This window comes from Haliaeetus albicilla, chromosome 6 (assembly GCF_947461875.1).
Source record: "Haliaeetus albicilla chromosome 6, bHalAlb1.1, whole genome shotgun sequence".
NCBI lineage: Eukaryota > Metazoa > Chordata > Aves > Accipitriformes > Accipitridae > Haliaeetus > Haliaeetus albicilla.
In genome coordinates, this window is record NC_091488.1 from 44,721,935 (window position 1) to 44,749,500 (window position 27,566).

The 27,566-nt window shown below is 49.4% G+C and overlaps 1 protein-coding gene across 1 annotated transcript; it reads right to left on the bottom strand.

The window, feature by feature from the left end:
• Nucleotides 1-327: 327 nt before the first annotated feature.
• HGD (homogentisate 1,2-dioxygenase) lies at nt 328-27,205 on the bottom strand. Its single transcript, XM_069785865.1, has 15 exons — nt 26,892-27,205; nt 24,407-24,546; nt 19,819-19,890; nt 17,354-17,442; nt 15,479-15,584; nt 11,866-11,925; nt 11,315-11,406; nt 10,622-10,656; nt 9,339-9,418; nt 9,111-9,210; nt 6,660-6,784; nt 6,121-6,225; nt 4,808-4,934; nt 1,303-1,484; nt 328-686 (listed from the first exon to the last, which is right to left on the bottom strand). The coding sequence occupies exons 2-15, from the start codon at nt 24,419-24,421 to the stop codon at nt 555-557; spliced, it is 1,320 nt and encodes a 439-aa protein (XP_069641966.1). The 5' UTR covers nt 24,422-24,546; nt 26,892-27,205; the 3' UTR covers nt 328-554.
• Between the last annotated feature and the right edge of the window lie 361 nt (nt 27,206-27,566).

Here is a 27,566-nt window from a genome sequence, read left to right on the forward strand (position 1 = left end):
GATTCTCCAACCTCTTCTAATTTGCGGTCTACTTTTCTGACAGTCAAGTCTTTCCTTGGCAACCCTCCACAGATCAGCAGGTTGAAGTGGCCTGCTCTAATAGGAGGCTTTAGGTCTGGGAGAGCCTTCAGCTCTGTTTGTAAATCTCTTTCTTTACAGACAGCAAAAAATGCTTTGTTGATCCCTAGTTTCTCCCTGTGAAAGACACACCGGGTTGTATTTTTAGGAGGCCCTGGGAACAGGGACTGGCTGTCACCTCGTGTCCACACAAGGTACGGCATTCACACCAACTACATGTGGTGGGAGCCGCACAAGTACTTCAGTGTGTCACCAGAAAAGCTTTAATTGGATACTTGAAAGTTAAGAATAATGGTGGTTTTTTACTGCATTTTCCAAGTTACATAGGGATGATAATTTTCGTGGCTCGGTGGCTGCTGGAAGTGCCATTCTCTGCTGGAGCACTCTGCGTTGCCCGAGTTGACTGTGCCACCACACGTAGGTATGCTGGATTTCCTTGCCTTCACCCATGTATTGGAAGCAACAAATACTTCTCTTTACTTGCAGTTAGGGTTGAAATGGCTTTTCAGAGGTTCCCAGCACTTGTAGTAGTTTTTGTCTAGGCGGTTGGAGGTCTGGAGGCCCCATTTGGTGACGGCGAGACTGAGGGATGATTCGAACATGAAGGCCTGTTGGGAAGAGGGAAGGTGGGTTAGGGCAAGAGAGCGAGAGTTTAAATCCATGCAAGGGGGCTGTGCTCTACCACAAATGGGAGTTGTACGCATGGTCCGGCGCTGCCAAATTCTGCCTCCAGTCTGATCAACCCCGGGGGGAGAAAGCTCTTCAGAGCTGATGTTGCAATGCTGATATTAACCAGGTCTCAGGACTGACTTTGGACTCCCTGCGTGCCCAGGAAAGCCAGGTTGTTCCAAAAGCTCTAGTTCAAGGTCTGTTGAGGATCATCATTAGATTTTAGGGGGTGGAGAAAGGAGGACAGGCAGGGGTTTCGCTTCTTTGTCCATAGGCTAAGACAAAAATTAATTTAATCAGCATGAAAATTCCCATCTTCCTGCTCAGGCAACAATTTATGTGGGCAGATGATCAAAGCTGCCCGGCATCACATGTCTCCAGGGGAGCTCCTGGGAGTTGAACGCTGCTGATCGGTAAGGGAGGTGAATACTGCAGCAGTTTGGTCCGAGTACTTTTCCAACTTGCCAGCAAGAAGCCAGGCTGTACTTTGAGAGTGGCACGGCGGCACTATACCATGCTGTATTCAAAATCTTACTAGCTCCCGTGGCTCCTTACCATGGTCCCTTCTGCGACCCGCTCAGGCTCCAGCTTGGCTTTGCTCGCCTTCTCAAAACAGCCGGCATCTGGCCCGTGAGGAGTCATCATGCTGTGCAAGCTGGCCCCTCCAGGCTGGAAGCCTTCCTCCTTTGCTTCGTAGTGGCCTTTGATGAGCCCCATGAACTCACTCATGCAGTTCCCTGCAGGAGGCAGAGAGAAGAGGTTGCAACGCAGTGTGATGGGGAGAAATCACAGCTGGGCTGTGAGCTCTTGAAACCCACGAGCTAAGCTGGGCCGGGCAGTCGGTGGAGTGGAGGTTCCTAAGCAGGGTATCGCATGAGAGGACATTGGGGATCCTACAGGCGATGCTTGCAAAGCTGTACAGGTTTTATTCCACTCTTAATTACCTGGATTCAGAAACAGAGCTCCCTAATGAAGTGCATTGATGTTGGTAGACCTGTGCTTCTCCTACCACCTTGAGCTGTATAAGTACTACACCTGCATATGGACCGCATGGTGTAACCTGATATTTACAGATTTCGATTAGAGATCTTAAAGCACTGGAAAGGAAGTTCTGTATAATCATCCCTGTGTTACAGGCACAAAATGCCTGGCCAACACTCTGGTGAGAGATCCAGGTCTGCCATCCCAGGTTATGAGCATGAAATAATTTTGTTCTATGTTCTTCCACCACCTCCAGTCCAGCCAGGCGCTTCAGTACTTAATACTTTTGATTCATGCATTATATACCTATTTCTTGAGAGCCACTATATGCCTAAAGACAAGGAGCCAAATTCTGTCCTTCCCTGAGGAAGAATACTTTTGAGTAGACCCTCTGAAACCAAGGGAGTAATATACCACTAACTTAGGTAAGGATGGCTATATCTAATCATTCAGTACTCACTGCGTTATGCTCCCTGTAAAGGAAGTACTTTAACAGCTGCCGTCCCAAGCTTTCAGCTTTAGTAGACCTGATGTGACTAAACAATATAGCAACTCCCTGCTTAGCAGTCAGTTTTTGCAAAACCAGGACACGCTTCTGTAGCTATGTTATATATAGCCCTTTTTAACCACTAGTTCGGTCTTCGTTAAGTACAATCCAGGGTCTGAAATGTTTAACAACAAAACTAATTTAGCTCAAAGCAGAGTTGGCCTATATATGCATGCAAGCATTCATTAATTTTCATCCCCAGTTGTCAGCGTCTCATGTAAGACTGGATTGTTACAGGCTTTTCGTTGAACCTGCTCATGTACTGTGCTTGGCACGTTCAGACTGCTGTACAGACCCTAAGAGCTGGATTGCCAACGTGTCTGCAACAGGACTCATAATATCGCTTAGGAAGAATGAGCAGGTGAGTAGGAAACCAGGCTGGGACTTAAGATATGAGCTGAGTCCAGTTTCTTACTCATTTGCGGATTTCCCACGTGACCCTGAACAACTTAGGTGTGCCTCCATTCCCTATCGATAAAATAGCGTTGTCTTCTACAAGAAGGATGTTGTGAAGTTAAAATCCCTTAGTGGCCATTAGGTATTAGGGCCCATGATAATGAGAATCACACAAGTACTCTCTCAGACACAGATGCCATATATGCTCACAGTATAAAAACTGCATCAGACATTTTTCAACCTGTGGTCCAAAAACCGTAGGAGTAATTCACAGCCTCCAAACATATAGAAAGGTGACCAACAGAGGTCAGTATTTATGACCTGCACAGCCACCTCTGTATGTGATATTGTTATGGTGTCTAGGGGGAATATTTTTGGACCAACATTGCTCTATTTATACTTGGGGAAAGCTAATGCAAGATGAATACCGTGAGTCTGAGTGCACCAAAATTCTCTGAACACAGGCTTTCCATTGCACCTGAGAAGAGGAGGCAACAGGGGATTGCTGGCAAACAAAATAGGCCCCATAAAATATTTGGAGAGAGGAGAGTTCAGCAGCACTAAACTTGTGCTACTCCTACCCCAGAGTCACTCTGTCCTGTTATGCCTCTCTTAATGGTACAAGATTCTCATCATGGCACTAATTTCAGAGGGAACTAATGTGCGCAGTGTCTTGATAATTGACTGTTGCTATGTCTGCCTTACCCACTGAAGCTCTGCCCCTCCATGGCTGGGATAGAGTAGACAACCAACCTGCTCGTCATGAATTTAGTGCTCAAGGCGAGGTACTGCGGTCAAGTGAGTGGCTGTGGTAGCTGTCTGCATGGGTACTCTTGGATCACAACGTGGCCAAGAGAATGAAAGTTATTTCAGCTGTCCTTTACCACAGACCAAGAAAGGTTGAACAACTTCATGTTTGTCACGGCTCGCAACGCATCTGTGGAAAGTCAGCACAGCTCTGCTGATGAGCAGCAACTTAATCGTGGTTAACCGGCAGTGTGGCTCACCTCTTAGCGTCTAATAAAAGTGACTTGGCACTATCCCAACTGGTCAGGAGACATGTTTCCATGTCACATTCATTACTGCGAATGAAAGCATACTGACAGGGCAGGACTTTGCCTGTGGGATTTACTCAGATGGCTGCACAGCTGCCTACTGTGCTTGCAAGTGCCACTAATTCGGCCATCCCCCAAGATGCTTGGAAATACATCTAAGTAGAAGGAGAAGGTGGCTGTTAAATTGTGGTTTGTAAGTGTGCAGAAAGCCTCTCAGCACTTCAAAGCGACACCATAGCGTGACCTTGATAGCTTCTGAGATGGGGCCTTTTAGCTGTCGACAGAAGGGGTGCGGGATGGGCAAAGCGTTCCCCCTCCGTCTCCCGGAGCAGGGTGCCTCATCCCCACCCTGGAAGGGGGGTCCCATCCAGGGAACTGGATTTCTAGCATCCTGTCAATGCAACATGTGGCCATGCTCTGCCAAGACGAAACCAAAAAACTGCCAAAAGGAAACCAGCTCTGGTGATGGCAACCAAATCCCCAAAACATCAATCAACTCTCCGCCTGAGAAGGAGCCCAGTTCCTGATCTCTGGCTTCTTAAATGCCAGAGGTACCTCCATTACTGCGCAGGCGGTGAAGAAGGGCTCAGGAGAGCCAATTCACTCCACTGTAACTCTGATCTCACCCTACGAGTAGCCTTGGGCAGCTCTACATCCCTCTGTGCTTCTCACCACTTGTGAGACCATATTTTCCTTTCTCCTGTTCTTTATCTATGTACTCTAATTAGAGATATTAAGCAATTCATGGCTGGGTGACAGGACAATTTCTGACGCATTTGTGCAATGCTAAGTTCAATATGCACTTGGTCTCCACGTGAGCCCCTTGAGTACAGACACATCCATCTATGCAGACACAACCAACCCATCACTTCTGAGTTTCCCTGAAATGCTCTAAATAGGAACATCTTTGGGTTTGTTCATTTTCCAGGGAGGACTGACTGACTCCAAGAAGCTGACTCTAACTGTGCCAAGGGCAACAAATCAGACTGCTTCTTCCCTGTGTGTGCTCTCAATTAAATGGAGACTTGGTTTTTTTTCTGTGGTCCTGTACTCAAGCACAACCAACAAAGAGCAGACGTACGGTGGTAGTATGGTGGCCGGAAGGTGTTGTCAGCTACCCCCCATCGTGGGGGGAATATGACAAAGTCAGCGAGTGCCACTCCAGGACGGGTTGACTTGGCTGTCAGGACAGTGAAGATAGAAGGATCCTGAAAAAAAGCAAAGCAAAATGCATGAAGCAGAGCAAAGCTCTGAGATGTCTGCTCGGGTCATCCTGCCAGAAAAAAATACAGCCTCTCCTTTGCCAAAACACTTCTACCACCTGCACCTGGTGGTGTGGGTGAGATTTGTGACCCTGTATGACAGCACCCAGCATCTCCACCCTATGCTGGACATGGGGGACAAGAGATGGGAGTAGATGGTTCTTCCTTCGAGCAGCTTTGGAGAGCCTTCCCCACCCCGGCCACGATGCCCTTGGAGCCGATGGTGCAGATGCAGGGGAGGGACAGCCCCGCAAGACGGGGGACTGTAATTCCAGGAGCAGTCTCCAGCACTCCTCCTACCACTAAACCATACCTCTTCCGTAGCCGGTTACAGAGGACAGGAATGTCCTGCTGGAGGCATCTAGCGTCACAGCCCTGTTAGTTTACAAACAGGGAGAACAAAGTGCAGAGAAACTGTGGCTTGCTTCAAGGATTTTTAAAGTCTGCAGTCCAGTAAAGTGATTTTCTGGGCTTTGATCCCCAAACCATCCTTCTCCTGGCAGGTTTTCCTGGAGTTTAAACAATACATTCTGTTGGTTGTCTCACTAGAAATGCTCCAGTCTCCTTGTACACCCACTTGCGGAAGCAGCACCAAGAGATGGCATCACTGCGGGCACCTCTCCCACTGGGCTGGTTTCCTTTTTAGAAGAGCTGCTCACATTACTTTTGGCTTTAGTTATTTTCCATAAGATCTAGAAATTATTGCAGTGAAAGCTTCCAGCTTTTCAAACAAATTTCAGTGCTGGGCTCAGAGGAATCAGGGGAAGGAGTCTGTGCAATTGCAAGAAATAAATCAAGGCAAGAATTTGAAGCAAAAGTCTTTTTGCTGAGTTGCACGGGGTGTGTTGGCTTCAGTATTCAGCTCTCCTCCAGGGTGCAGAAATTCTGTGCTAAGCTGCATAAAGCTAAGAAGCTGATCAACCTCCAGTCATGTCTTTGTACCACAAAGGAGGTTGTCTTTCTCTGCAAGAGCTTGGTTTGGGCCCAGGGAAAGCAGCGCAAGAGATTTCACACTGTTTCTTAGAGCACAACATATTTTTTAGCAGGCGCTGAGCCCCTGGAGCTCAGGGTGAGTTTGGATGGTACAGTATACATGCAGCATTGCTCTGCCTTGCCCAGTTCCAGAACTTACCGCGTGGTCAAAAGCAACAGAATTAATGACCATGAATTTTTCCAGATGGTATTTGTATGGCGTGTAGTTCCCGTGCCAGGCTACAACGTTGAAGGGGGAGAAATCCTACCAAAGCAAAGAGACAGAGGGTTACCATACACAACCTTCCAACTTGCTGCACATACGCAGGGCACTGCTCTTTCTCAAATTAAAAATGGGTTTAGTGCTGGTGAGAAGTACACCAGCAGCCTGGAGCACAAAGCCCTTTAGGCACAGCCCGACATTGCGAGGATGTGGTTTTCCTCGGCATTTCCACTTTTCTAATCTGTCACTATAAACAATTGGAAGCAGCGAGGCAAAGACCATCGTTGAGTCTTGGGTCTAAGTCTTCACAAACACTTTTTTCCAGCCTGCCTTGCCAGAACAAGGCAAGGGCTCAGTCCTGCTCTGCTTAACTCAGCAGGACCTCCTGAGACTACAGGGATTGGGTTGCATATCCCAAACCACGCACCGGCAGTCGCTGTGCTTCAGTGTTACCTGTTCTCCCGGGGCATCCTCACCTGCTGGGCTGCAAACAGCTTGCCCTGGTACTTGCTGATCACCGTGTAGCCCCCCGGCACTTGGCGGTCCTCGTACCACGCAACGGGCACCAAGAAGTCACGCGGGTTGGCCAAGCCGTTGGCTCCTGCGGAAGAGAGAGAGAGATGCCAGATCCTCTTTGGGCAAGCGGCAAGCAAAGTGAGAGGCTGGTGCAATTTCCTGGCTTCGTGGGTGCCTTTTTACATTTTGAGTGACCTTGCTGCTTCTTGGCCCACGACAGAAACTGAAATAGTCACTCACTTCTTGTGCTTCTACGAGCAGGTAATTGTAATACATCCTAGCATTTAAGTCCATGCTCCCCTTATGTGACTAAGACAGGTCTCCCCCAGCTCCCATCTGAAAAAGATTAGTATGTCATCCTCAATTAAAGGCATGCAACAACTAGGATTTAAGCAAAAAATAGAGGGTGAATTGCTTTCTGTTCCTGGACATCCTGCTGGTTGGACACTTAGCCATGCAGAATTTACAAGGCATGTCATGAGGGGGCCAAATGCATTTCTGAATGCTTGCAAAAATAGTAATAAAATAAGGGCTAGTGATAGCTACAGGCTCTGGGCACACTGAGGGGTTGGTTAGTGTGAGGAGTGCATTTTCAAAGTGTAAAGCACCATATGGGTGCTGAAGTATTCTTCTTCTCATTAGTACTATTGTTACAAAGTGGTTTTGAATTTCTTGGATAAAAATGCAGACATTACTACCGGCTGCTAAGGTTTAACAGTCAGTGCTTTTCTCCAGCTGTCATTTTTTTCAAGTGAAAAGTGAAGTTAGAATAAAGTAAGACTGAAATACAAAGGAACTTGGTCTCTGGGGGGAAGGCGGGTAGGTGGTGAGAAGAGGAGCTCATGTAATTACCACCTCCTGAAAAGGTTTACAGGCAAGTGCACTCATTTTCTTTTTCTCCGGAAAGTAAATGTTATAATAGATTCCTGCCTTCTGGAGACTGAAAAAAAACACCCCAGCCCAACAGTGTCTGAAAACTAGCTAATGGGAAAACTTGTTACAAACAGGCTGGGGCAACATTATCAATAATCAAGTGGAGCAGGCACAGGGCTGGAGAAGTGGGTGAAGGCAGGTAACTTCAGCTGGCTGAAAGGAAAGCTGCTGAAAAATCACTGTAGGCTCGATGTGGAAAGAGATGTGGAGTGCACGTCACACGGGAGAGATGCTCAAATGGGGTCCCATTAAATGGCTGAAGATTGGTCTGGTTCCCCACTGCAGGAACGACCGGCTTCAGTTTCACTACGGCTGTGAGAGGTTTGCAAAGGCCATCTGAATGCTGATGGGCCACGCCAAGCTTCTTACTGATTGATAATACCTAGTCGGTTTACTTCAAGCATGGCCGGTCTTTTAGATCTCACTGAGAGATATAAAACAAGAGCAGTCAGGGTGGGGGGGGGGGGCGGAAGCAACCTAAAATGAAAAAAAAATCAACCCCAAAACACCAGTTTTAGCTGTTACAAGGGAATTTTCACTTCCCTTCCCTGAGACAATCTTAGTAGCAGTAACCAGGAGATGTTTTTCTCAGCAAGAAAAGTTTGGAGGCGAGTGCTCCAGCGATAAGGAAGGTGAAATAAACTGAGGTGAGCACCTCCAGAAAGCTGGCTGGGAAAATGACAGCGGGGACAGCGAGGCTTCAGATGCCGTGCAACCTCGCAGTCTCTTTGTCATGACAGCAAGAAGCTGTGCCTTCATGATCTGTGACATTGCACAGACCAGGAGGCAGCTGGCAGAGAGGATCTGTGATTTATGAGAGGTAGACCTGTGCTCAGTGAAAGCAGATCTGCCCTGGCAGCACAACATGGAGATGCAAATGTGTTGCTGATCTGAGTCCTGTGCTGCTCATTTTATTGATTTTTAATTCCCCAAGGGGAACAGCTTCTGACACTAAGGCACTCTAGGCTCTACACCTCTAAGGTGCCCCTGTTAATGGAGGTGGGGGGGGAAATACCACTTGATTAAATCTAAAATGGGGCTTCAAGTATATCTGTTAGCTCTGAAATCTGCCTTTCCTTTTACCGGGTAAATTCTCTCCTATCACTCCAGTTTATGCCTTATCTGTAAGTAAGAGGCACGAGTCATGATGGCCTTTTGAATTTCTTTTGGTAGGAACAGGTTCAGAGCCAGCAGATGCGGATTACCAGACCAGAAGGGGAGGGAGAAACTGGAAAAGGAGGTGGGAGAGAAATGGTCCCTTCAGTGCCAGGGGAATCTCAGGACAACTGAGCTGTCACGTTTTTTTCAGGGGGATGCTTGCTCTGCTGGGGAATAACAGCGCTGGGATGGAAAGCATCTTTGTAAAGGAGCATGTGCATGGGAGGATGCATTATATAGGATATAAAAGGATGGACTGGGGCTTGCAATTCATGCCTGTCCCTATGAAATTCACTGTAGGTCTGACAGGAGATTGTTACCGATGGGTCCCAGGTCAGGCAGCTCAAAGTGTGCCCCGTACACCTCCAGGATGTAGCCTCTGGTCTCCCCAAACACCTCCACACTGAAACGCATTCCTTGCTGGAAAATAAAAGAAGATACTAGAATCATCCCAGGCCTTTGCTGACAAACCACAAACAGCTGAATGCAGGAGCTGGCTTGCTCCAACGTCGGGCTCCGAGCCACAGGCATGTGCAGTCAGCCCTTACCTGGATGACACAGATTTCGTTGGGCTCCACTAGCATCTTCCCAAACTCGGTTGTGATGAGCAGTTTCCCTTGCTGGGGCACTGTGGAAGCAAAATGCAAGCAGAAGAGCTGAAAGAATGTGGTGATTGCCCCCTTCTCTGTCCCCGCCCCGAGCACCCAGGCTCCAAGGAAAAGCAATGGGCCCTTTCTGACCCTGCTTCCCAGCGGGACCAGGCTCCTGCTCCCACGCAGAGCCTTGCAGCAGAGATGCCCACACTGGAGGGAGAGCTTCCAGACCAGCCCCACGGCCCCCACATCACAGCAGGTACCTGTGATGAGGTTAGGCCATCCGTCACCTTGCGGTCCTTTGACGTAGGGTTTGTGCCAACAGTCCGAATAAATGGGACTTGATGTATTTGGGGCCATACCTGCCTGTCTCATGATCTTCACGTAAAATGGTGCATGTATCCATCCTTGTCACGACTGTGGCAGTGTGAGATGTCTGGGAGTAACTAACTCTCCCTGCTTCCTGAGTGTAGAAGCAATGCTTCACTAACGTCTGCATTGCTTTCCATGACTGTCCTGGCGCAGGAAAGCTCACATTTTGACTTGAAGAACTAGCAGATTTACAAAACCTGCCCTGGCACTTTTACTTCACGGTAGCGAGGGAGGTGAGCGAGAGCAATTTAATAGCTATTTGATGGGAGAAATGTTTCTGCTGGTGACCCGAAGGCATTTCTGTCCCTTGGTCAAGAAAGATACAAGCAAATATCAGACTTCTGATACCGCTCAGAATATTTTTCTGCATGTATGCACTTTATGTGCCAACCTCAACACTCATCATGGCAGTCTGGTTGCCTGAGGCTGGCGGAGTGTGGGAGCTAAGCTGCCGTGCCAAATACTCTTGGACTGAAGCAATGAAGGCATCTAGCTGTAAGCTGTTCAGAAATCCTGAGGTTTAAGTTTTCCAGAAAACCTCCGCCTGTGGTGTGCCTAATACCAGTGTGGGGAGCACTGGGAAATGATCCCTGAACACCACGCCAAGGAAGTTGGGTCACTGCTCAAAAAGCAAAGTTGAGGTTTGGCACAGACATGCGCTCTCCGAGCTGCACAGGAGCGGTGCAACCTGACTAACAGCCCAGCTGGTGCCAGACCACCAAATCTGGATGGCCTGAGGGTGAAGCCAACCCTCTCCTCCAAATGTTGGCTGTAGGGCCCAAGGCTCTGGAAGAACAAAGAGGCGGGCAGGTGGCAACCCAGGTAGAAGCTGGTGGGCGAAAGGAAAAGCTAAAGCATCAACTCACCGATCAGGAAGTCGCCATCTGAATTATAAAGGCATCTAAAGAAAAAGGAGAACAGGCACGTCAAGGTGCTGTAAGGCCCAGGCACTTGCACCCACCACGACCACAGCTGGGGAGTTTTGAGCTGGGAGATTGACGTGGCAGAGGTCTCCCCTCTCCCCAGAAATACCATTTGCAGGTCAGCAAATGTCATAGCTTGGCCTGTGCAAAGGAGGCAGAAAGGTTTAATGTGCCCGGTCTGGAGGCAAAATGTCCTCTGACCTCTGCCAGGTCCCTGCCTTTGTGGCCATGGGTGCATCATGGGTTTGTAAACTGGGGAGTGGGACTGACGTCCCCATGAGCTGCTGCAGAGGGTAGCAATGCCCATCAGAGTGCCGACCTCCGAGGAGCAGCTCTGGTCCCTGGGACAAGAGCAACTGGCTCCAACGCATCCCTTCTTGCCACATCCCCATGCCCAGCTCCCTCCTTCTCTTGGTGGCTCCCCCGCCAAATCCTCCAGTGCTTGGCCACGGAGCACAACCTGCTCCGCAAACACCCGCCGTGGACGCCGTGAACACTTTTGCCCGTGCACACGGGAACACAGGGACATAGAGACAGTGACACTGGGAGCAGCTGGACTTAAACCCAGCGGCTTAAATTACACGTGCAGGCAGCCAGCCTGGGGCAGCCTGAGCCTCCGGCGTAGCGGTCACTGACCTGTTGAGCATGGAGGCGTTGCAGACGAAAATATGGATGGCGATACCATTGCGTCCTCTGGGCTCGCCGGCGCCGCACAAGGTGTGCAAACCCTGCAGGCAAACCCAAAGCATCGGGAGCGAGCGGCAGGCAGCGGGGCCAGGCCCCTTTCCTCCCTTCATCCCACTCCCTTGCTGGGGCTCACCCCCTCTCCCTGCTTCCCATACCGCTACCAGCCTTTCCATGTACGGCCTTTTGCCAAACGTGTTGGCTTTTCTTTAATATATTAAGGGTTTCTTAAAAATCCATGTAAGCTTGTGCTTTCCAGCCCAGGGACTGGGGAGAGCTGAGGGGTTGGGGCTTTTTTTTTGGAAGAGCTCCTTGAAAGGTAATGAGGAAAAGCAAGTCCACTGTCAGTTGGTTGAAATCTGGGATTCTCTCCCCTCCCACGGATGCTCTGCAAGCCCACTGGTGTCAAACCACTGCTGTTAGCCCAATGCTGAGCATCCCCTGTGCCCCACTACCCCCCAAGGGGGAGCAGAGACAGAGGATGCCCTGGCCCCCTGACTTACGCTCACAAAGTCCAGCTTGTTCCAAGAGTCTTTTGGGATCTCAAAAGGTTTCCATCGCAGCTAGAGTGTGGCAAACAAAAAGCAAGAAAGCAATGCCAGTGATTATAATGCAAATAGTGGCAATTCAAAACAAAGCAGACCCCTGTGTGTCCCCCGCCTGCTTCCCTGCTCTCTGATAGCTGAGGTAGTTTTCTCTTTCCTCTTTGCCTTGCTTGATTTGGTTTACAGGTTTCTTTCAATTTATGGAGCTTGTTTTTCCTTTCTAATCACAATTTTGTAAAATAATTGGCAGGCCTGTATAGTGCCAAGGTTAAAAAAAAAAACCTTTTAAAACGCTGCCTCTTCCTCTGTTAGTAACAACACTGTTGAGAGCAAAGAAATTCAGATGAGTCGGCTTTCCACAGCCAAATTGTCACCGTCCTGTGCTCCACTGCACTGGATGATTCACTCTCTCCATGACCCAAGTATAACACTCCTGTTTGTGCCACCTCATTTTCCCCACATCCAAAGCAGAAATATCTCTACCTGTGTGAGTGGGAGCTGCGAGCAGCACTAATTACTTCTTGCAAAGCCTCTTGAGATCCTCAGGCAGAAGGTGCCAGAGGAGTCTGAAGTATTTATTACCGCTAATATCATATTAAGGATCTTTGCAGCTCTTGGGAATGAGGTGCTGCGGCTGAGAGCCCCTCATTAGGAGGGGTTCAGTGCAGACCAACCCAAACACCCCAAATTAGGAGGATGTTGATGTGGCCAGCTGCCAGATATATACCCTGCATCAATACGCTTTACCCCAGATGAAAGTGCCTGTGACTCTGGGCATTCACGAGAACATTTTCTTGCTTTTAGCTACCTGACCTGGCGGTTCTTAACATGTTTTTAGGCTGGTGCCCTGGAAAAACGAAATTTATGGGACTCTGTGACTGCACCTGCCGCTCCCCCAAATTTTGAACTATGTGAAATTTCAGCTAAATTTGAAAGGGATATAGAGATATTAAATTCCCCCAAGCCTCATGGAAGTTTTCCAAACCCAAATCAAAATGTGGGTGCCAGCAGCTGGAGAAGCTGCGTATTCTGGATGGACATACCAAATGCACCCGCCAGCAGGTCAGCCGTGACCCTTGCGAGGTATTGACACCTCACAGATGAGCCAGTAAGACAGTGCCAAACTTCAGGGTTTGCTTTTGGACTTCTTTAAAGCATGTTTTCCTTTGGTTTCCAAGGCAGCTTTCCAGACATGAATCAGAGCCAATGCAAAGTATGGTCAGAAGGTGCTCCAGAGCCTTCTACCACCCCCAGCAGTGAGACCATCCCAGCTGCTGTTCATTTTGTGGCAGCTGTGAAGGCCAGCGGTGGCATCTCAGCATGAACTGTTCCTCTAAGGAGTGTTTTAAGCCTTCAGGGTTGGGAATTGGGACCCATTTGTCAGAAACCACTGAGAAATACTGACAGAAAGGACACGCGGAGGGACAAAGGGAGAAGACCCTGAAGACCAGGGAGGGGAGACAGACTGGGAGGGAGAACAGGCAGAAGAAGAGAAATAAATGTCAGGTATAAAGATGGTCTAAAGGGAAGCAAATTTTCTCATTGAGGAATATGGAAGATGACAGCAAGTCTACAGATGAATTAGAAAGTATAGCGCAGCTCCTGCATAACAGCTTCATTTTTACTTTGGTTCCCGTGGACACCTCCACAGTTGTCATTCCTGTGGGACAAAGAGAGAGGGAAATCGCTTTGTCACCCAGACCATGGGTCACAACTGAAAATGGTGCCTGGCCCCTCTCCTCCGAAACCCTTGCAAACTGCAAAGCCACTGCCCAGCGCTGTGCACCGTTCACCCGGCACGTCTCTGCCGCATTTGTGTTTCACCGATGCAAGAAGAGAAGAACAAGCACCCTGAGCCAGAAGAGCAGTCCAAGCCAGCCAGCAGCAGCCAGCACCAGGTGCTTAAAATGGGGAAGCTTTTAGTGTCGTTTCCCTGCTGCACGATCCATAAGCCTCCTGAGATACAGTGCCTCTGGGCTTACTATTACTTTATAGGTTTTACCTCCCCAAGGTTTGTCCAGGCACTTTTTGAATCCACCTGCATCCTCTGGCAAGAAGTTCCACAGTTTATGCTTTTTTTTTTTTTTTAACATGACATTTGTTATTGGTATTCATTTTCTCCCTGCCTCTCAATCATAGCTTCCCTTGGTCATCTCTGTTCCAGGCTGGAGAGCTTTCTTCTGTTTCAGCATTTCTTGCATGGATGCCACCCCATATTTTTTCACCACCTTTGCCCCCTTTTCTGTTTTGTCCCCTGTGCCTTTTATAATTCTGCCATTGTCTTCAGGCAATGTTAAAGGATATTTTTTCCCATTGACTTCAATGGGCTTTGCATAAGGTGCCTCCATATGGCCACCCTTTTAGATGGATGGCGATTGGGAAGGCTCCTTAAGTGAGCTGGGCAAAACACAAAGCACCGCGGGAAGAGCCAGGCTTGTCCAACAAACTGAACCTGGTCTCTGGCTCTGCTTCAGAGAGGATGAGAAGGAAAGCAGGAAGATGCTCCCGCTTACTGCTAGGAAATAACCCCTCTGGGTTTGATGATTGCCACTGAAAGCAGTGAGAGAGAGAGCAGGCAGGAGCTTCGTTGCTGTTCCCTTAGGTAAAAGATGTACTACATGTAAATGGCTTGAGATGCTTGAGAGCTGGGCATCTTGGAATTACCGTAATCATAAATAACCGTAATGGTAGATGAGGGCTGCGAAAGGGCATCGGGGATGGATGAGGTGGTAACAGAAGTCACTGGAGCTTCATCTGGGAAGGAGAACCAAAGGCACGTAAATCCGAGCCTGTCACCGCTGCTTGGTCAGCGGCTGCAAAACATATTCCAGCAGAACTGGGAAAGTATTTAAACAAATGGTGAGGCTGCTGGGAGGCTGGAAATTAGCTAATGATGATGCATCAAAGGGCAAAACCTGAGAGGTGTAAAAACCGATGACCATGAGATGATGTTGTGCGGAGAACATCAGTAGGAGGAGGGAGTCAGATTAGCAAAGCCAAATGTTCTGGGGCTGGCAGGGAAGAAATCATGATTAAAGATGATGGCAAGGCTGTAACAGAGGAAGACAAATGCCATGTCTCCGTGTGACTCTCCAGAATGAAGCCTGATTTCCCATGAGGGCTGCAGAGAAACGGGCTGGCAGCCAGCAGCCTCTCCGAAAGCGCAGGGAAGGAGGGGATGGATGGCAGAGACGCTGCTGCTCTGCTTGCTGGGCTGGGGCATGATGAGCCTTTCACGGGGGACGCTGAAGAGGAAGAGAGAGCAGCCTGAGAGGTGGCCAACAGGAGATGCTAGACAGCATGGATCAAACCCTGTGACACTGCGGCCATGCTGGGAAGCAGCACATGCATCCGTCAAGGTGGGAAGCAACACGAATCGCATCAAGGGCTGTCCTTCCTCGGATGATCCGTAGGTGAGGAACAATGGGTGTCCCAGCTCCTGTGTTGGCCAGACCACCAGCTCCCTACGGCTATCCTCAGACCTCTTGCAGCTCAGCGCCTTTGTGGCCCTGGTTAGCTTAATATTTGACTGTCCTCCTGGCAGGACCAGGGCTCTCTCCAGCACGGTTACCTGGTTGGGGTCAGGCTCAATTTCATCCCAGTTGTGTGTCAGGTGGCCCTCCTTGAGAGGTTTGAAGGGTTTGTGGCAGACTGAAGGTAGGATCCGATACAGCCAGCTGCAAAGAAGGAAAAGACCTGGATTAGCCTGGGGAAGAGGTTAAACCCTCTGGGTGGCTGCTGGCTGACTGAGCTCCTAAAGGCATGAATAACATTTACACTGGTGGCAACTGGACCAAAAGGCATATTAAATATCAAACACCAGCTCACAGCCAGAGACTTCTGGAGAAGGTGTATTAAATATCAAACACCAGCTCACAGCCAGAGACTTCCAGAGAGGTGGCTTTTTATTATAGGCTCTAAATACAAATATGTGCAGTTACATATAAGTAAATGTCTATATGTGTGTTTACATATAATTACATATGTTTACATTCACACACACACACATATATATATGTATATAAAAAAAAAAATCTGTGGCTGAAATACAGCAATCTCCGAGGTGAAAAAAAGCCTATTTAAACACAGCTACAAAGCAGCTCAGACAAGACAGGGACGGGCACGGTATCTAACTGAAAGTACAGAGGAGCTTTCAGGAGACAGAAGGTCGCAGCCGGCATCTGAATTTGGATGGATTACTGAAAGTAGCATCCTATGCCTAACTGGCCATGCCCAGAGGACCACCAGTGAGCCCATGCAGCGAAGACCAGAGTTTTATGTGGGATGACTACTGTAGGAGGTCCCCCATGCCTCCATCACTGCCTTGGGACCATCACTCTCCTTCCTCGCTGCCTGCTGTGGCTGCAGCCCCTGCCGCCTCGCGGCTCCAGCAGCCATGGCCGGCATCCGCACACCGTGCCCGGGTGCAGCCAAGCCCGAAGCTGGGCTTTTAATCAGGGGGGAGAGCAGAGGTAATCAGGAAAGCCTGAGCTAGACAGGGCTGCCAATGCCTTTGATGTGTTAACAGCGGTGGTTGCAGGTTGGGTGGGTGGGAGAGGGGAGGAGGGAGCTCTCCCTTGAGAGCTGGAAAATTTCTATCAAGGACATCTTCGTGCGGCAAACAATGATTCATCCTTTTCCCACGCATGCCGCGAGCTGGCACCAGCCCGGAGAGCAGAGCTCTGCTAGGCAGCTCAGATGATGCATTTGCCTTTCATTTGAACGAACAACAGAAGGGACAGAAAAGCTGCTGTGGGAGAAGCAAAATGAGAAACCCATCGTCTGCAATCTGGTCATGGCCACAGCACAATGACCGGGACAGAGCTCCGGGATGTTTGTTGCCGGCTGGAACAAGCTGTCCCCAGCACTGCTGGGAACACGGGGTGCTAAGCAGTGTGCTGGGTACCTTGTACTGGTCTGAGCCCCCGGCCAGCCCCAAAACAGGTAGAGCCTGAGCTAGCACCTCACCGCCCCGGCCAGCGTGCAGGAGCATCCCTTATGAGAACTAAAGACTCCTGCTCAGAGGCTTGGTTTTGACACTGTCCATCAGGTGCTTCCCAGTGCCAGTCGCAGCGGTGATGTTTTCGCAGTAGCACCAGGGCTGAGACCCCAAGGTTGTTTCGCACAGCCCACACAAGCCCCTCAGGACCATCTAGCCCCGTGGACATCCCCTCCCCTTCCTTGCCTCGCTCAGAAAACCGCTTTCTTTCCCATCCCGGCACCCCCTTTCTCAGCATTTTCGTAACCCACTGGCCCCACCGAAGCCTTTCCTCTCCCTCTCTGGTGGTTTTCTGCCCTTGCCCCTCTCCCAGTGCACAGGGGAGGTTTTACACCCGCCTGGGCTCACAGAAAGCGCTGGTGGCACAGAAGCACCCTCTCCATCGCTCCCCGATGCTCTCGCCCCAAACACCCCACAACACCCACCCGCTGCCGGGGGTCACGGTACCTTCGCTTGTTGGTGGGCCGGGGACAGGTGAAGGCAGAGCCCGAGAGCTGTTCAGCATACAGGCCATATGGACAGACTTGCGGGTTGTTCTGAATGGGAGGAGAAGGAAAAATAAGGAGTGAGACCCAGCGTCACGGGATTTAGCTCCGGAGCCACTGGCAAAGCACCGCAGTGGGCACCCGGACACTCCGATGCCGTGGGGTGGACCGTGCTCCCAAGTCTGTGCACCAGCCCTGGTAGTCGTTATCTTCTTGCTCCCGTGTGGCTGGGTGCCCTGCGGGTACCAGCCAGACCCCAAAGCCCATTTCCACATGCAAGAAGCCACACAAGCGCCCTAAGGAGTCGGCATAGCCATTGAGGCAACACGGCCGCTGCCAGAGCAAGCTGCGAGGGGCAGGGATGGATAGGGTCAGCAACAGGAGCATCAGGGAAAAGGGGAATATTCCCAACACTTACAGACTGCAAAGCAGACCGTTCTCATGCACAAATTTTTTTGAGACCAAGCGTTCAGAAGGGTTGCCCCAGTGCTGTCTGCTGCCCCAGAGTGGGAGTGACCTGTGTGGGAGCCTTTGCTTTTCTGCAGGGCTTCTGCACAGTGACAGTCCTCCTTTGGAGTACAATGGGGGCACTTTCCACTTTGCAGAGCCGGGAGTACGACCAGCACAGGTTTAGAAGCCCTTGTGAGTTCATAACTGAAGGACACATTCCTCCTTTTCAGAGAACAGAAACTAAACATTTTGATCTAAGTAGGCCAGCATCTATTTGTTTGAGATCAGCAAGAAGCAAAGGCATCCAAGAACTGCAGGAAATACCCCGGTGGGACAGTCATACACTATTTGCTATCCCATCACCCTCCTGCAAGGTCTAGTTTAGCATCCTGTCATCCTGCTGCGGCTGGGAGGATCAGTCATCCATACGGTATCAAACACTGCCCTGACAGGTGGGCAGAAGGAAGAGGTAAAGCTCTCGTAACACACGTAGCTTCCAGCCCTCAAACTCCGTCTTGTCGGTATGGGTATGCAGTGAAGCAGGGGGATCAATAGCCCTTGTCATTTTTATCTTAGCCAGCACTACTGCAGATGCCAGTCTTATAAATACTGCAGAGGAGAAAGGATCCACCCCTGGGACTGGAGATTTTTTTTTTTGTCTAACTCATTTTGAGATTTTTCTATTAACTCTTTTGACACCAAGTCCAAACTCCTTCCAGATGAGAGTACCTGACCCAGGAGCTGGAGGGGTCCTCCTCCTCTGGAAAGCAGTGCTGCTCTGGGAAATCACAAGGAGCACATCCACCACAGCCCTCTGCCTGTTCAGACCAGCAGCCACCGCTATCAATCTCCCAGTTTTAAGGTGCCTCTTTCTTACATTTTTTTCTCCACCCATCTGCTATAGCCAGTCTCAGAAACAAGACACTGCACCAGCTGAGCCATCACTCTGATCCAGCACAGCAGTTTGTCTTTCTTGTGGGCACACCATAGGCTGCAATGCAGACCTAGGGGACATATATAGGCATTTAACGTATCCTTGTGTTGTGCGTTACTATCCACACTGGCACACAACGTGTAAAACATCGGAACTGGGGAGATCCAGAAAACTCAGGAAAAGCAAAGGGTGAAACTCCCCATTTGGCCTTAATTCTGCTGGCCTCTTTGCACAGAGGACAAAGAGGAGCACCAAAGGATGTCACTGACTGAGCATAAGATGCTGCCATCCCCATCCAAGGGATTACGGGAGATCCAAGGGAGGATCAGTCAGCCTCAAAAGGTGCACTGGTGTAAAGGAGACCAGCGCAAAGGAGATGAGAGAGCTTTCATTCTTCAGGGTTTTGTTCTTGCCTCTGTGGACCGAGTGGCTAGCATCACACGGGTTGCGATTCCTTTCTTTAAAACAGAATGACCCAACATAATTTATTTTCATCAATGTTCAGAAGTTACTTACTTATAAGAATGAAGCTGTCGGTTTATTACTATAGACATTCATGCCCCCTTCCTACAAAGAAGGTGCTCTCCTGCCAAAGGCTTATAAGCCAGCTGCATCAAACCCTGTTCCTACAGAAATTCTGAAAGCTGCCTCTCCCGCGTGAGCATGTCTCTCTGCCAAGCTTCAAACTTCTGCTCTAGTTTATTCCAGAGCTGATGGCTTCTTTCTCAGTGCGGCTGAGCCACTTGTATTGCAGACTCCTTTTGGAAAAAAACCTGCTGTTGAGCAGAGGTAATTTAGGCAAGTCTTAACCCCCAAGGTGAAGCATGGAAGCTCATAGTAACATAAAAATAGGAAGTATGAATGGAAATCTTTAATTCTGATTTTTGCCAGCATCTTATTATTCCAGTCCTGCATAAGGGTTTCTGGAGACTTTTGTGGTGGCAGAGAGAAAGGAAATATGTTAAGATTGAAAGAAGCCCAGGGAACAGATATTCACTCTATTCCATGTCATTTTAATAAAACACTTTAAAAAACCTCAGTACCTGTCCCTCCGGTAAAGCTCCTGGACAGCGTGGATCCTCAGAAACATGTTCATTTCCAAATCCCGACATGTACTATAAAATAAACCACACAGCTCATCAGCGTTTTGAAAACACCACCAAAACTGCTCCAAACAACCCATCCATGACTTCCCCATGCATTTTCCCAGCCTCTTTATATGCATTAAGACCTTCTCAAGTGATCTACTTGTGTATTGCTACAGACCGTTTTCACAGCTCCTGGGTTCGCTTCATTAGCTAACTGTGTGGTGGACTGAGAACCACAGACAGGATTTGCGCTTCTGCTAAATCTGCGTGTCTATTTTGGCCACATTCTGCACCATGAAGGCACTTGAGAAATAAGCCAAATATCACATATGTAGTCAGGCTCAAGAACAACAGGGTGATGTATAGGAAGAACTGCGCACCGACACTATGGAGGCATGCTAGTGCCGTCCAAGTTAAATCTGACTTCGCTTGAATCGTGGACGTTCCAAAATCTGCAGACTGCCTTGTAAATTCACGCACTGAGTCCTCAGATGCTCAGGGATTGAAACTGGGAGCCATTTGGTTGGCAGGTTCTTGTGGTATATCCCCATGACCATCAAGAAAAAGGTCAGGATGTAGTTAGGATGAGGGAGGAAGGGAAAGTTGTCTGGGACTTAAAATATGTCACTGATTTGCCCTAAATAAGTATTGCCCAGTTGGGCATGAACTGTCCACCATGGTAGTAAAGGAAGGATTAATCCATTACGGGGTGATAAACTGGTTTTCTAGGGCAATGTATACCCGAGAGACCCAGGGATGGGACAGACCTGCATGCCCTCCCATACCTGCCCTGCCCAGAGCTGCTGCGGTCTGAGCGTGGCTAAAAGCCACAAGACCCCGGGGGATGCGGCTCCCGGCTTTGCGGCACCGAGAAAAGCCCCACAGCAAACCTGAGACACACAAGGGAAGCAGGTAGAACAAAGGGAAGCAGGTATAACAGAGACCTTAGTTTTGCACTGACAGAAATGTAAACACAGCCCCTTCAAATCCTACGGAAAGGCACGAAGCGGCTCTGTTGAACTCTGCGTGAACGCAGAGATGTTTTGGCAGCAATCAATGGTTCAGCTCCGTGTCCTGGGGAGAGAGTTAAATATTAATGCTCCCCTCTATCAACTGCAAGAGTAGCCGGGCTACTCGTCTGCCTTCACGCAGTGGCGCTGGGATGGTAAAGCCTGGGAGTGCCAACCTTTGGGTGACAGATGCACCCCTGCTGCGAGGGGGTGGCCGTGGTACTGCCACGCTGCTGCACCCCAGCAGCCGCCTCGGGGACCCGGCACCAAGAAAACCCCGGCAAGGGGCAGGCACCCCGGGAGGCAGAGCTTTGACATGAAGGTGGCGTGATAAAACCCCTATACCTGGTTTATTATATTATTATAGCACCTGGATTATTTCCCCCAGGGCTTCTCAGCCTTGTGCAATTTGCAGCCCCGCCATGAAATTTCCCAGTGTAGCAGACACTCAGAGAGCAAACCTGAAACCTCCTGACAAACCATGTGCTTTCCTCTGGCACCTTTCAGTGATCTGTAAGAAAAGTCCCTTCCCAGGGAGAGCCAGGCTGGCTGGAAGCCCTGCTGAGCCTGAACCTGAAAACATCTCGGTTTCTGTCGGTTCAGGGAAGATGTTTTTCTCCTCCTTACAAACGAACGAACGTACATCGCTAGGACTTTGCTCTCCACTGGGTTCTGCAAGAAGCATATTGATATGCAAAGCAGCAGGTCACCTAAGCAGCCTTGGCAAATGTATTGTACTGGAGCATTTCTTTCCTCTTTTTTTTTTTCTTTCTTTTTTTTTCCCCCCTCCTTTCTTTTAAACGGAAATGCAGCAATATCTGATGGGACTGCAGCAGTTCCAGAATTAACCGAGACCTCTGCACTGCATCCTCCTCTACCAGCAACTTAAAGGTGGTGGGAGCATTTGCCTGTGGGGCAACCTTGATGAAAAGGGGAGGAAAGGGGGAAGAAGAGGAGGAGGGGGGCATGCTGATTTTCTGGAGGTATAACCAGCAAGGCCCAGCAGGCTCTGCTGTTAGCACAGCGAGGAGAGGGTTAACGCAACCTGCAGGCTGCTTTGCTGAGCATCATCTGCAAAATGCTGGATTAAGCTGGTGGAGAGCTGGTTTGTGGTTCTTTAGTGCGTTTGTGGATCTGGTAAGCAACGTGTGCTCCCCGACAGCCCCCTGCCACTGTGCTGGGGTGAGCGGGAAGGAGGCACAGAGGTTTTGCTGTGAGAAATCCAGCCTCCGTCCTTCAGGCTAAAAATCCAGTGACCTGCACAGCTAGCCTGCCCATCCACATCCCCCAAAAAGCCTCTTTGCTTCTGCTTGCTGGGACAGGGGAAGGAAAGAAAACCAACTCAGCAGCAAGCATCTCATGCCAGCAGCTGCTCCATGCCCACGTTGGTGCCGCACGGCACCTCGCCAGCTCCCGAGCACAGCAATGCAGGCAGATTCCCACCGAGATGGACGGAGAGCCACTGCCTTCCTCGGCTGCGTATCACTGCAGAACTGTTGGGCATTGCCCAGCAAGGCAGGAGGTCTGGGGCAGGGGAGCCGAGTCGGGGCAGAAGCAGTGTTTGGGAGAGGGTGGCATCGCCCCGCTGCCCTGAGAATGGGGGCAGAAGCTGCTGCATCATCATTTGGTCAAATCAATTCTTCCTGGCCAAGAAAAAAAAAAAATTAATCCTCAAGTACCTGCATGGAGCGCTGAAAAAAAGACATTGGCAGGACTGCAGCCGCGGGAGGGGAAATGTCCTACCGGTGATTTATCACCCTGACTGTGGCCCCAAGGCTTTGCCTGGATGTTCAGTGTGGCTTTTCTCATTCACTCGGGGGTTTTTTTGTCTTTCCCTGTAGCAGACCTCAGAGAGGTTTCTCTCCTCTCCATGCCCTTAGGGGTCAGTGTCAAACACTACTTGGGCTGCTAAATATAGCTGTGCCACCCCAGCTCCCCCCCGTGCATCGGAGGCGTCGTGCTCCAGGACTCTGGAGCACCACGCGAGGACCCTGCCGATGCAGGTCCGTCAGGAGCAACAGCACAAGGGCCACGCACATCACGGCCCTTCTCCCTGCCGACCGTCGGAGCCCACCTCCCACCCCTCAGTTTGCATCGCACAGGGTGGCCCCGAGCCAGAAGAAATGACCCCTTTCTGTCCACCTGGCACCCACACTGGAGCATCCTTCCTGGACAAAAAAAATCTGGACAGATGGAAACGAACCCTTCTTCCCCATGGCATGGCAACGGGTTTTTAGTCCAAAGCGACCTCCCTCAAGGTCCCTGCCTGGGCTCCACAGTTCCTAGCGACGTTGGGAGTAACTCCAGGTCGGGCAGGTTGATGGGAACTATTTTGGTAATTGGGCTGGTGGTTTCTGGGTAAAAGAAGAAGTTCTCTCTGGTCCTTTGTTTTCACTTCTGCTTTTAATTACTGTTCTTATTTTGTTGGAGATCCTGTAGCTTTTTATGCAAACAGGATCTTAGGAATTCATCTGACTCCACTTTGTTTTTTGTTTTGTTGTTTTTCAGTAAAATGGGAGAGATAAAAGCCCAGCACAGCATAAAAAATTCAGCAAAGCTCATTGATTGGAATAACTGGGATGCAAAGCAGAGTGCTCGCAATGGGTGTCATGCTCTGACCTATAAACCATAACCTTTTGTTCACCGGATTAGACAGCAGGCATGGGAAAAACACATTTGAAGTTTGAACACATAGACTGCAAAATAATTAAGGCCCTTCTTCAAACACTGCATAATACATTTCTCAATCAGCTCCTGCTGCAGGACACAGGAAAACAACATTCATCTCTGGACAAAAGTCACGGCACTTTCTGTCAGCTCAGTCCAGTTCAACACCAGAGCATCTAACACAAACCCACAGAAACTATGACATGAGCATCTGGGGCAATGAGCAGAGCAGGTCTTTCCCCCTCTGCGCGGGGCTCCACAGCCTCCTTGCACGGTAAAACCGAAGCACCCAAACCGGAGCTTGGCCCCGGTGCTGCCACGGTGCCGCAGGGCCAATATCCCCAGCAGGAGCTGCCGTCTCCCCGATGCTCGCCAACCCTCTGCTCCAAAAGTGCTGGGGATGCTCCAGGGCTGGTGTGCCCTGTGAGGGGTACTGGGAAACTGCCCCGAAATGGAGCTGCTGCTCCCTGGGGCTGCCAGGGAAGATGGTGGCCAGGGTTGCAACATCTGGGCAGATGTTGCCAGCCAGATTTCATAGGCTGAGGGGGAAACACCCCCCTGGCAGGCAGGGCGGGAGGAGGGGTGCGGGCGGAGGGCAGGGGAAGGACAAATCCTGCAATGAAGAGGTCCTGTGCTGGGACAGCCTGACCAAGAAGGATTTCCAAAGGAGGAGAAGAGAGAGAGAAAAGCCTCTTTATAGACGAAATGCAGCAAAATCCTTTAACCCAAGAGAGAGCTTTAAAAACACACCTTGAAATATAAAAGAGGGGGACATTAAAATGAACCAGATGCCAAAGAATTGGTGTCAGTTGAGAAGGGGTGTCTGCAGCCAGCACTGGTGGGTTGTGGGCACCCGAACCCCTTACCTGCAAGCCCGTCATCCTCCTCCTGGTCCTTCTCCTCTTGGAGCACACACAAACCCCAAGCAGGTATCTGGCCGAAGCAGTGTGCCAAGCAAAGCCTGCTAGCCGGTCAACCGAGCCGGGCTGGTGGCAGGCTGACAGTGCTGGAAGTGAGAAAGTCCAAGGGAGTTTTCAATCTGTTTGCTCAGTCCAGTCTGTGTTTAACCAAATGCCGGCCCTTCTCCGCAGAACCAACCCCAGAATCAATTTGAAGATAATAAACAGGGGGTGAGGGGGACTGGGTTCCCTCACTGCTCCTTTTCCTCCTTAGATGTTAAAAAAGGTGTCGTAGTTCCCACACATGGCGGGGGGGAAAGAACAAGGTGTTTAAGAACAAAGAAAAGCCATTTCTGCAACTGTTTTATAAGCTTCTTTCATAAATTATACCTCTAGCAATTTTCATATACAACCCTCTAAATGTGTAACAAATACTTGTTCATTATGCTTCTGAGCTGTGTTACACTGGGGATAGAAAGGATCACATCCCTGTCTTGGTGAAGGTAGTGATATTTGTGGAACACCGTGCAGCAACATTACACAGCATTTTGGGGCCAAAAGTAGGGGAGGATTTTGTATTCCTGTGATTAGAGCTAGTGACGGAAACTTATAAATTCTGAAATATTAATATTTTCAAGAAAGCTGTTGCTGAGGAGGGAGTGGCAGCAAGCATTTAGCTACAGAATACTAATGAAAGTAGCTCTGCATTTCCAGAAGTTGCAGAAAAAAAATCAATTTATTTGATTTGATTTTTTTTACTTTGAATTCTCATCAATCCTCCTCCTCAAAAAAAACCCAACCCAACAAAAAACAAACCAAAGCAAGCAGCAATGTTTTTTTTCCCTTGCTGTAACCTGCTTTACTATAAGTCCTGCCAGGAGGAAATCTCTAGGAGGCACACACTGAAATTCAAAAGTGACCCTGGAGTTAATGCTTCCTTCTCTCCTAGAGCAACCTGGAAGCCTTCCCCCCACAAGCAGTTTTAGGAGCTCGTGTTGCCCCCACAGCAGCCAGCGAGAGCTCAGGCTGCAAGAGGGACAGGTCTTAATCATTTTGTCTTCTCTAAAAACTGGCACCTCCTCACACCACCCTGAGTAAGATACTAGAGCCACCGAGAGGTGCCACTTTTTAAGGTCTGGCAAAATAGGCTGGCTGCTACAAGGGAGAAGATGGGATGTATGAAGAGTTGGTGGTTATGGATAGAGGAGAGGGAGAGCTAGTTTTCCTTGGCTGTCCCCTCTGGTCTTAGGATCACAGGGTCATAAGATAATTCAGGTTAGAAAGGACTTCAGAAGGTCACTAGTGCAACCTTCAGCTCCAAGTGGAGTCAGCTCTGAGATCAGACTGTGCTGCTCAGGACTTTATCCGGTCTCGTCTTGAAGACTTTCAAGGATGGAGACTGCACAGCCTCACTGGGCAGTTTGTTCTACTGCTTGATTGCCTTCATGGTCAAAAAACTTTTCCTTATATGCAGCTTGAACTTCTCTTGTTTCAGCTTATGGCAGTTGTCTCTCATCCTCCCCCCATACACCGCTGTGAGAAGCCAGGCTCCATCTTCTTGGTAAGCTTTCCATAGGTATTGGAAGCTGCTGCCTGGTTCCCTCAAAGCCACCTCTTCTCCAGGCTGAACAAGCCCCATCCCTTGCAGGATGTGGGCTCCAGCCCCAAACCAGTGGGATTGGCCACTGCTGAACCCGCTGCAGTTGATCTTTCCTGTGTTGGGAGCCCCAAAACCAGACACAGGGTCTCCTCTTCCCCTACATCACTTGTCTCCCTAGAGCAGGAGCACCACAGCCATGGGAGACCACACCACCTCACCTGCTTCTTTGTTTCTTCATTTCCTTATCTACACAACTAAGACATTTTGAGATTTCCTTATCTACACAACTAAGCGGTTTTGAGCCAGTTCTGTCATCATTTTTACATACCGTTTCGCATGTGACAAACACTGAGCAAATAGCAACAAAGCAAACACGGGTACAGCCCTGGAGATGTGGTGTGTGGGGGGGGAGAATTACTTGGAAATGGAGATAAGAGTGTTACAGTTGAAGACTTGTCTGGAAAGCAGCAAGACTTATTTACTCGTGGCACTGCCTGGAGCTAGTGCCCCACAACCAACAAGCAAGAGTGCTGTGGAGAGATGACCTAAGAAAACAAGTGTCCCATCCTTTTCTAAACTCTACTGGGACTTTTTGCCTGCTTGAGAGCCACCTTGACCCACTGCCTCCAACTCTCCCAGCTCAGGGACAGTTCAGGGGCTGAGCTGGGCTCCTCTGGTTTCATGACGCTAATGGTTTTACCGCATAGTCACCAGGAACAGACTCAGCTAACCTGGCTGTACAACATTAGGTAATGTTTTCTCTGAAACAGAACAAAACTTAGCCCCGTTACAATGTGGGTGGGCTGAAGATGAGTACAACTGGGAACTTCCGTCATTATATTACAGCAGTACCTGAAAGTCTTGAACCGTAGATCTGGACTCCCTTGTGTCAGGCTCTAGAAGAATATAGACTGAGTAATCTCCAAGTTATAAGTCTTTAGGTCTCCATTACTGCTTGCCATCTTCCCATTTGCCCAGGAAGGCTCTGTCCATACCCTGGCCTCTTCCAGCTTTGCCATAAAAAAAACACAGCAACAGTGAGGAATTCTCCAGCTCACGGCAGCGATTGCAAATATGTTAGTTCACCCTTACCAGTGATTCATCATTGCCAAAGAAATAAAGTACCTAGCACCTGCCACCTACCCTTGAGACTCCCTTCCTACCAGATAATATTTAAGAGTAAAGAGTTCACCTCACTTGTTTTCTGACAGTGAAGAATTACACGTCTGACTACAGTTTTGCAAACCTAACTTGCAAAGTTTCAGGGGTTTCCAAGACCCCCCCTGCTGAGCCACACAGCAGGAGAGATAACATCACATTTTAGCTTCCATTCCCCTTTGAGAACCTACATTTCACCTTGCTCACACCTCTTTACAGGCCCCGTTCTCTTGTTTTCTTCTTGTGGGACAGGCAAAAATAAAGGTGTTGCTTTTTAATTATGGGTAGACCTACCTCCTGCTTGTTCTTGTTTCCTAAGAAAGGACAAAGTATTATCACTTTACTCATCTGATGGCCATGTAAATGTTT